Here is a 10,475-nt window from a genome sequence, read left to right on the forward strand (position 1 = left end):
AAAAGTCCCTCCCCAGCAAGTCAGCGCTCCTTGTCCTGGCCCTGCAGTGTCGGCTTGTTTCAGCAAGTCATAACGAGATAGAAAATGGCAACCAACTAGAAATCAAAGAGCTCTGAGGTTCAGACTCTGATCAATCTTGTCCATTTTTCTCTTGTGCTACTGTGAGCTCCCTCTGTGTGTAGCTGTTGCTGTTTTCAGATTCCCAGTGGAAATTGGAACTATTGTGTAGTTCCAATAGCAGATAAAATATCTGGACTGTAAAATATCTGAACTGTAAAATACCGGGGCTTGTGTAGCTGCGACTGACACAGCGTTAATGCCGTGGCTTCCTGCAGGTCTGCAAAGGAGAGATGTGTTTTGGAGCATTTTCTTTGTCTAGATTTTCATAAAGCAGTTACAGCTTCACCTGCCATTTGCCTCACATGGTACGTGGACAATGAGAGATGTTTTTCGTTTAACAGCTTTATTCTGTGCAGTTCTATTTCTGAGCTTGCGCAATGTAGTGGGAGAAACTGTACTGCAGACTTTCGCAGTTCACTGTAGCACTCTTAGGATGACTTTTAAATGGTACTTAAAGCTGCAGAAGTAACATCAGTTTTAAAATTTCACCTCTTTTCAGTAGCATATAGCTATTGCCATCTAAAAAAAATGCATCCCCAAGCCCACAGTTTCTACTGGCCAGTTTGTCAGCATGAGCAGATGGAGCTGTGATGGGAAACATAAATTGCTACTAGAAGATGTTGGTATTGTGTGTTTGCTGATTCTTGAGATGTTTCTGGTGGCTTTGGTGTGCATGGGGTTTCTCAAACAGAGTAACTGAAATAATGTGGTGTTACTTAATATCAAATGTCATAAATTTTAGACGTACTAGAGAGCAAAAACATGAAATCTTCCTTCTATAAATATCAAAATACAGATATTGCTATAGTGTCAGCCTTCCTTCTTGTGCTCTAGATAAAGTTGCCTACCTGTTTTATACTCTCAAATCTCAGGTTAACAGTTCTTTTGTTTTCAGAATGTTTTCTTATCCTGCTGCTACTTTAGGGACTAGAGGTCACTAAGCAGCTAGAGGAGACAGAAAGATACCTCCTGCAGATTATGACCATTTCAACACAGTTGCAGCATAATATATAGAAAAGCAAGAAAGATTCCAACCAAAAATTGGGATGCTGAGAAAAGTCCCCCAAAAATCTGACCCAGTGGTCATTATTCAGAAGCAAACATTCCATGAACTACACAAATTTGGGTTTTAGGGCTGTAATAGTTTAACTTGATTGGCAGCCAAACACCATGCAGCTGCTTGCTCACCTCTCCCCTTTCCCCCTTACCACCCTTGGGAACAGGGGAGAGAATTGGAGGGGTAAAGGTGAGGAGACTGGTAGGCTGAGATAAGAACAATTTAATCATTGGAATAAAATAAACTTAAAATAATAATGATGATAACAATAGATATGAATGAACGATGCAGAGTACAATTGCTCACCACCTGCCAACAGCGATCCTGGAGGTACGAAAAGGAACCCCAAACCCAAAACTGCAGTCATGGAAGAGCCCGAGCAATCCTTGAGAGAATCCTCAGCTTTCTGGTCAGTCCTCATTAATATACTGAACATGACATTATATGCTCTGGAATATCTCATTGGCACATACACATGCCAATTTGGGGTTTTGCCAATTGCTACGCTTCTCCCCCCGAGTCCTTTGCACTTGCAGGCTAGCAAAACACAAAGTCCTTGGACTTCCAGCAACAACTAAAAACATCAGTGTGTTATCAACATTCTTCTTCAACAAATCCCACACTGAAACCAAACCACAGCTGTTCTAGCTACTGAGAAGAAAATTAACTCCATCCTAGTGAAACCAGGATAAGGCCAAAGCATAATGCTTTGGGTTTGTGCCCTGACTAATGTTCTGAGTTGTTTCTCGTAGCATGTGATAGCGTTAGGATTATGCCACGAGGACAGAACTTCACATGCAGGGTGGCTCTGGTCTCAGTGCTGCTGCAGCTATTCCCGTTATCAAAGGGTGTGTGTGTGACTCATTTGATCAAAGGAACTTTCACAAAGGTGCTAGGAAGTATTAGCCAAATTGAAGGCACACTATAGTGTAATCTGTTTTAATTTTCCAGGTGAGAAGCCGCACAGATGCCACTTGTGTCCCTTTGCATCAGCTTATGAACGTCATCTGGAAGCTCACATGCGATCACATACTGGTGAAAAACCATACAAGTGTGAACTGTGTTCCTTCCGCTGCAGTGACAGAAGCAATTTATCTCACCACCGCAGGCGCAAACATAAAATGGTGCCTATCAAGGGTACAAGGTCTTCCCTAAGCAGCAAGAAAATGTGGGGGGTTTTGCAGAAGAAGACCAGCAATTTGGGGTACAGCAGAAGAGCATTAATTAATTTGAGTCCACCTTCCATGGTGGTTCAGAAACCAGACTACCTTAATGATTTCACTCACGAAATCCCAAATATCCAGACTGAAGCGTACGAGAACATGACAAAAACAACCCAGAGCAGTGGGTTGCCAAGAGATCCACAAGACCTTATGGTTGATAATCCTTTAAACCAGCTCTCTACGTTAGCTGGACAGTTATCTAGCTTGCCACCTGAAAACCAAAATCCAGCCTCTCCTGATGTTGTTTCCTGTCAAGATGAAAAGCCTTTCATGATTCAGCAGCCTGCTGCACCTGCAGTAGTTTCAGCTGTGTCAGCAAATATTCCTCAAAGTTCATCTCCAACCAGCCCAGATCCTCGACCTACCCACAATCAAAGGAACTATAGTCCCGTGGCAGGTCCCAGCAGCGATCGCAGTGCCCACACCAGTACTCCCAGTATAAGTAACAGTCAACCAAGTACTCCAGCTCCAACCCTTCCGGTTCAGGACCCTCAGCTTCTGCATCACTGCCAACACTGTGACATGTACTTTGCGGACAATATCCTTTATACCATTCACATGGGATGTCATGGATTTGAAAATCCTTTTCAGTGCAACATATGTGGGTGTAAGTGTAAAAACAAGTATGACTTCGCTTGCCATTTTGCAAGAGGCCAACACAGTCAACATTGACTGAGAACACGCTTTCATTTAGTTTTTTTAACATATTACAGTATATTTTTCATACTTGCTGAAGGAAAGCTTGCACATTCCCCTAAGGAATATTCACATTAATTCGATAAAGGAGGCAAATTTCATTTCTATGTTGTCGTAAAACTTGCCAGGGAATTTTTTGTCTAAGATGTGGTTGTTATTTTACACGTAGCCTTTCAAAAAAGCTGAGAGAGTGCTATAAGAATTGGAAATAATTCACGTGCTTTGGGTTGCTGAATTTAAGTTGCTTGCACTTCATCCCAATAAAATTTCTACAAACACAGAAGAGAAAGTGTGTCCTAAAACGCAGGATGCAATCATCAGGCTATTTACTAGGCAAGACAAAAATATATTAACCATAAAATATGAAAGGTTGATGCAATGACACATGGTTAATATATTGGAGACATACTTATCCTTGAAAACGTAGCTACTCCAAACTGGAAAAACAAACAGAAGCAACTTTCACACAGAAATGTAATTTGTTGTAAAACTTGCTTTAATCTGATGAAGGTTAATAATAAGTTTTTTGCTGAGTACAGTCTAAACTCATTGTGCTAAGGCTCAAACACTAATTCAACTATTATTTTTAAAACTCATTGGAAAACTAGAAGATAGCAGGTTATTGGGAATGAAACTCCGTTAGGAAAGAGTTAAAAGCTTGTTGTTCACTAGTTATACAGAAGAAGAAATTAAACCTGACACCTTATTTTTAACCACACTTACCAAATTTTACATGTCATTCTTTTGAAACAGTCATAATAAAGAGCTTGTAGAACTAATATATATTCCGTGAGATTTTTAACTGCCTTAAAACTAATTTGTACAGATATTTAAAATTTGCACAATTAGACTTCTGTCTCGCTGATAGAAGTTCTGATAGAAACAAACAAAAGGTTTACGAATTAAAAACCAATCGGTTCAGTTTTATCTGGGGCTGAGCTACAACTGATAAGTTGCCTGTACGTTTGGAAGTCGTATAATCTAGTTTATGGTAAACTTCAGCTAACGTGGTTTGTCTGGTCCCTTCTCACACATTTGTTGTCCTTTTTTGCTGTGCTGGAACTAAGGGGAAGGGCTTCAGGGTTTTCTGAGCTGTTCACGTCGTAGGCGAATACAAAACCAGCTGTGATTGCGTTTGAAGTCATTGTGATTAATCATTGTAGGTGGCAGATGGTAACTGAGGATGTACGTGAAGTCCATTGCACATGCTTATTTTATTTTATTTTATTTTTTATACTGTACGGTTGACTTTAGAAGCACCTAGGACAGGCACTTTAACATAAACCTAAACAGAACATCCGAGCAGAATTAATAAAAGCTCTTAATATGCTTCTATTAATACACAGGAATTTGTAATGTTTCAAAAAGTGAAGAACTGTTACTTTTCCCATATTTTAGATGTGCACTTTTACCTTAGTTTGTCTTACTGGAGACAAGTTAAAGCTTCCCTTACGTATTTCCCTTTTACCATCAGCAAAATACAGCAGCAAATGTGTTTTGTTAAAAGCAGGAAGATTTTATTAATGTTCTGCAAGTCAGAGGTTGGAACCTGAATAGCAAATATTTGATTTACTCAGATCTGTATTGTTCTGGCAGCTAAAGCTTCCCAAAGCCAGTGGAAAAACAACAACTTCAGCGTAAGATCAACGCAGGGAAAACCACCCTTCTGAGAATTTTGATGTAATTTTGACTTTAATTAATTTAAATTTGGGAAGCAAATAGGTTTCTCTCTACCTGACTTACCTGCTGCTGAGTTTTCTGTGCTAGCAGCCAGCTGAAGGAACTGGATTCTTGGCTGCACATAGTCTTGTAGGAGGGAGGTAAAAAACTCGCCGTTGAAGTATTTCCAGTGTAGCAAAGATAAATAATCACAGAATCATAGAATGGTTTGGGTTGGAAGGGACCTTAAAGCTCATCCAGTTCCAACCCCCCTGCCATCAGCAGGGACACCTTCCACTAAACCAGGTTGCTCAAAGCCTCATCCAGCCTGACCTTCAACACTTCCAGGGAGGAGCAGCCACAACTTCCTTGGGCAACCTGTTCCAGTGTCTGACCACCCTCACAGTGAAGAACTTCTTCCTAATATCTCATCTAAACCTCCCCTCTTTCAGCTTAAAGCCATTTCCCCTTGTTTTGTCATTAACTGTCCTTATGAAAAGTCCCTCCCCAGCTTTCTTGTAGCCCCTTCAGGTACTGGGAGGCCGCTATAAGGTCTCCCCGGAGCCTTCTCTTCTCCAGGCTGAACAGCCCCAACTCTCTCAGCCTGTCAATAATAACAACACGTCACTCCTAAGAACGTCTTTGGTTTCAGGCCTCATTCAAAATCCATTTCAGCAGATTTGTAAAACAGAATAGAATTTCCATTTTTCATAAGGACACTCTTTATAATTCCAAAATATCTCATTGTTGCTTTAGACTTCTAAAATTTATTTTAGAAGCGAAACAGCAACTCCATGTGCATAAACATAGAGAGTCCTTTGTTTTCAGGATTAAAAGTTGGCTGAACTGGAACCCAGTTGGAAGTTACTGCTCCTGCACAGGTTTTGTAACGTGACTCTTCCAGTGAAAGAATGGTGTAGAAATGGTAGCTCTTGATTCTGTATTGACCCATCGTGAATTTGGCTAAAATATGATGTTAGAACTACAAATGCTGCTGTTAAAGACCATTATAGTTTGCATTTTATAGAGGTGTGATGGTGTCACTGGGCCGGCCCTCGGCCAGCAGCCAACACAGCCCTTCACCCACTGGATAGGGGAGAAGATTGGGGGGCACAAGGGTAAGGAAACTTCTAGGGTGAGAGAAGAACAATTTAATCTTACTGAAAAGGGGCCCTTATTTAGGAGGGGATCCTCTTGTTGAGGGAGAATGTGTGTTCTTGATAGAACTCAGTATGGAAAAAAATCTAACTCCAAACTATCCAAATTGCTGTTCAGATGTATTTTAATCCTGCTGACTTAATACCTTTGTTTTTGCTTCAGAGTAACAAAGGAAACAAAAATTAACTTGAATATCTAGGAACTGTTGAAAAATGATCAATTTTTTTCCCCTTCTTTCCTTGTGCAAGCTCCTCTTTGCAGGGGGGGGTTCTTAGGTGGCAGCAGGGTTTGGTGTTCATCCCTTGATTCTGCAACCAGAGCTGTGAGGTGGATCCCTGACTGTCCTTGTCCTTCCCAGAGCTGCACCCTCTGGATCAGGATTCTTAATTTTTCACCATAATAGTGTGTGTTTGGTTGTGCCAAACAGTGCTCGGAGTAGATCTGTTTCCTGCTGTCTACCCAGTCGGTTTGGAAGGTGTATTTTCATATTAGTTTCTCATAATGTTGTATTTACTATTTACTACAATTTAAAGACCAGAATTAGTACTGGAAAATCATTTTGGAGTGTGATCCTGACAATTCCCTGGCACAAGGAGGCCTTACTCGTAGTCAACGAGGGATATTTGTCAGGGATTGTGGGATTGAGTCCTCGCTCAGTGGGATTTCTCATACCGAGGTCTCCGTGTGCTATACGGCACTAACTTCTTTAAAAAAAACCCAAACAAACAGATCCTGATATTATAATATTGTAAGATGGGAATCAGCATTTTCATAGAATCATAGAATGGTTTGGGTTGGAAGGGACCTTAAAGCTCATCCAGTTCCAACCCCCCTGCCATCAGCAGGGACACCTTCCACTAGACCAGGTTGCTCAAAGCCTCATCCAGCCTGGCCTTCAACACTTCCAGGGAGGAGCAGCCACAGCTTCTCTGGGCAACCTGGGCCAGTGTCTCCCCTCCCTCACAATATTTTAACTCGTATTAACAGGGAAGTTTGGGAATGAGCTGAAATTTTTCCACTGTTAAGTTCTGTAGTTGCAAAACACGAAATTTGTGTGGGTTTTGTTTTTATTGTAATAGATTATTTTACAGATTTGTTGACACTTTAAACGTGCACTATTTATAATACTCTTAATACAGGCTTGTTATTTTGAGACTGAATATTCCAATCAACATACAAATATGAGACTGAAGATCTCAGTAGATTATCTCGGTTAATACTTAAACCAACTGTGAAACAGCTGAGAGGACAAAATAGTTGGGGTTTTTTTCACAGATACAATGTTTAGATGAAGAAGATTTTGATATAAAATGTAGATTGGCATTTTAACATAAAACTCAGTGCTGGAAGATGTGTCCCAACAGTGTTTCCTAACAAAATGATCTGTTGCTATTTGTTTTGTTCCAGAATGTTTGGGAAGTTTGCTTGGTCTGGTTTTTTTGTTGTTGTTGTTTCTTTTTGACGAAGGGAATGTAATTTAGAAATCTTCACTGGCAAGTTTTCTATTAATTTTAAGCTTCTTTGAAAATCTCTAGCAAATGGATGTTCTGCTGCAGGAAATCTGTTCCCTGCTGAAGCATTTTTCATTGAGCAATCCTCGTGTACGTGCTTCTAAGTACCTGCTTTGTTAATAATAATAATAATGTATTTCAGTGTAAAAATCATATTTTGTAAGCAAAAAATTGAAGACCCGTTAAGAGTTGTAAAATAAATTTTATTGTGTAGTGAATGTTTTCAGATGACAAGGTTAATTCTGAAATAACTCTATCTAGCATAGTTCATGTTGTGAAGCTTTGCTTTTGTAAGATAAGAATAAAATAACACTTTCTAATTAAGTCTTATTTCTTAATTGCATATGTTTCAAGAGGTGGAACTAGTGAACTGCTGGTGCCTAGCTGTGGTGAGGAAGGTAAGCTTACCTTTGGGGTAAGCAAGGAGCAGCGGTGCTACTCCCAAATTCACCTTCCAGTCTATTTAATTTAGAAATTACTCATTTTAGTGCTGAACCAAGACACCCTTTTAGTCCTTTCCCCTGTTACCTTGCACATTGGGACACCTTCCCATTTCCTTTTTCTCAAGAGTGCTTCTGTGGCTGAAAGCAAGAGTTTCTATCATGGTGAGGTGGTTGTCACGGCGAATGGAACGTCTGTGTATGTTGGTATCAGCAGCTTCAAAGGTGGCACCAAGTTTTGAGTTCCTCTGGAGGTAGGAGTTAATCCTACGTGCGTGTGTACGTGCACACAACTCTCAAGTTTCGGGTTCTTTGCGGTTTCCATCAGGGAAACAAGCAGAGCAGCCAGGAGCCGTCCATCTCACTTGATTTTATACCTTCCCAGGCACAGAGTCTCTGGAAACGCTCAGCTCCCCGTTTGACAGAGCACAGCAGGTCCCCATCCAAGGTGCTCTTCAAAACCTCAGCTGCAGGAGGCTCTGAGAAGGTTGAAGTTAGTCCTGTTGTAAGCAGTAAATGGGACTAAATGACTTCTAAGTGTCCCTCCCACCCTAACTTATTCTAAGATTCTGTGAAATTCAAATAAAACCTAAGGATGGTTTGTTGTTGGCTTGATCTTCAGAGTCAAAACACGATAACGCTGTATTTCTCCTCCGTAACATGGGGACAGGAGTTAGAGAAGGCACAAGCCTCCAGAGAAGGAAGCCCTGTCTCTCAGATGTTTTCAGCTGTGCTGCTGAGAGAATACTGTGTCTTAAACACTCTGGACTCTTAAAAAAGCACCAACATTCTCTATGTCATCATTTAAAAATGTATTTATTAACTACATTGGCTGCCTCATGTTGGAATGAAGAAATGAGACTTGTAGCAGGGTCAGAACATTGATTTTGGATGCAAATCTGGTTTTTCAAATTATTTCCTTGCCTCAAGTCTTCCAAAAAGTCTGCTTTGAGTTTGTTAAGTTCTTCTGCCAGGCTCTTCATCTCACTTGGGAGCACGTTTTTATCTAAAAGAAAATTAAAAGCTGAACTTTAATAAATTTCATGTTTCAAAACCAAAATTTACAGACTTTGACCAGACTTTGGAAGGTGATTGCCTCAGTCACACCTGAAGGGTTGGGATTCTTTAACCTGGAACGTGCCACACGTACCTTTTGCATCCTTCATTGTCTGAGAGATGATGCGTCTGCACGTCTGATCAGCCTGATGGACGGTACTAGCTGCAGAGATCGCTCGATCTGCTTCCTACCCGGGGTGACCAGCAGAAGAGAGGAATCAGGCAAACACATTCAATTGGATTTACACTGTCATCAGCTTTTGAAATACTTCTTGAAAACAAGTCATGCAGTGACTGGCGCGATGCACACCTGCTCCTTTGAACTGGGAGGCAGGAGGCAGGTGTGTGTGACATTACAAAGTGAACATTATTTTCCTCAGTGGGATGTGAGAGCTCCAAAAAGCATTTTTTTTTTACTACTAGAGAACACATAACTTTTCTTAAAGGGGGTTCAGTGGTTTAACTTAATAAGGTGACAGAAGCACCCGTTTCAGACAGGGTTAACTCCTCTGTGTATGCTTTTGCAATCAAGAAATGCAACAGGTAATTCTCAATTACTGCAATCCCCGTGTTCTGCAGCTCAGGAGTAATTAACTCGCTCATTCACCATCCCCTGAAACAGCCCCAACTGTGAAGACCAGCACTGCTACCTTTTGCTCAGTGTTCTCCTCGTTTTGCTTCACAGGATTTTCCAGAGCAGTAGCCAGCAAACTCATGATCATCTGCTCACTGCGAAAACAAACACAAGAGTAACCAGCATTAATCACACAGTTTCACTGGAGATTTTTTCTTTCATTTTGCAATGACACCTCCTCTCAGAAAAAAAAAATACAAGTTTGTGGTTAAATTTATGAGGCCAATCAATGAAATAATCAGATGAGAATGAATTACAACTAAAACTACAGCCAATTATTTCCAGTCTTAATGTCTCAGACAATTCACATAAATTTACAACGACAGTTTCAAAGCACGATTAGTTTTGAGTTTAACTCTGCACAGAACCATGTCTGTGAGCTCCCAACAACTGGCATCTGTTGTGTGAAACTGACTGGCTTCCAAAAATCACCAGATGGGATATTTTTTACACACTGTTTAGAGTAAAAAGCTTCTACCCACTCATTAATGAAGAGAGTACTCAGTGAAAGCCCCGGTGTCGGTACAGTAACGTACTTATCCTCGGAAGTGCTGTCAGAACTTCTCAGAATGAGGCTGTTCCGTTCCCAAGTGTTTTTCTTGGGATCTGGCATCTCTATTTTTCTTGCCATTAAACATATTGTCTGGTCAGGTAACGGGTCACTTCTTAGACGATTTCTCTGCAAGCAGCATTCGAGCGGACACTCTAAAAACAACTGGCAGAAGCTCAAGGAATCTAAAAGAACATAAACAGACAATTTTTACCTTTAAACTGTTTGGGTGAGAATTTCTGAGAGCAACATGCACGAGAAATGGTTTACATGAATGAGTAACTTCTGCACTAGTTCTGAGCCTAAGAGGATACAGAGCTGAGGGGGAGGGACACAGGGCTGAGGAGGGGGAGGGACACAGGGCTGAGGAG

General features: G+C 40.8%; 2 protein-coding genes across 2 annotated transcripts; one reads left to right on the top strand and one right to left on the bottom strand.

Moving 5' to 3' along the window:
* The first annotated feature begins 1,462 nt into the window (after nucleotides 1–1,462).
* IKZF5 (IKAROS family zinc finger 5) lies at nucleotides 1,463–3,365 on the top strand. Its single transcript, XM_010174082.1, has 2 exons — nucleotides 1,463–1,507; nucleotides 2,074–3,365. The coding sequence occupies exons 1-2, from the start codon at nucleotides 1,463–1,465 to the stop codon at nucleotides 3,070–3,072; spliced, it is 1,044 nt and encodes a 347-aa protein (XP_010172384.1). The 3' UTR covers nucleotides 3,073–3,365.
* Nucleotides 3,366–8,664: 5,299 nt separating this feature from the next.
* PSTK (phosphoseryl-tRNA kinase) lies at nucleotides 8,665–10,302 on the bottom strand (the record flags this gene model as incomplete). Its single annotated transcript, XM_029086520.1, has 4 exons — nucleotides 8,665–8,870; nucleotides 9,015–9,108; nucleotides 9,571–9,642; nucleotides 10,081–10,302. Coding segments are annotated over 4 exons (594 nt in total), but the record flags the coding sequence as incomplete, so codon positions are not given.
* Nucleotides 10,303–10,475: the final 173 nt, after the last annotated feature.

The sequence above is a fragment of the Antrostomus carolinensis genome, unplaced genomic scaffold (assembly GCF_000700745.2).
Source record: "Antrostomus carolinensis isolate BGI_N321 unplaced genomic scaffold, ASM70074v2 scaffold26248, whole genome shotgun sequence".
In the NCBI taxonomy this organism is placed as follows: Eukaryota; Metazoa; Chordata; class Aves; order Caprimulgiformes; family Caprimulgidae; genus Antrostomus; species Antrostomus carolinensis.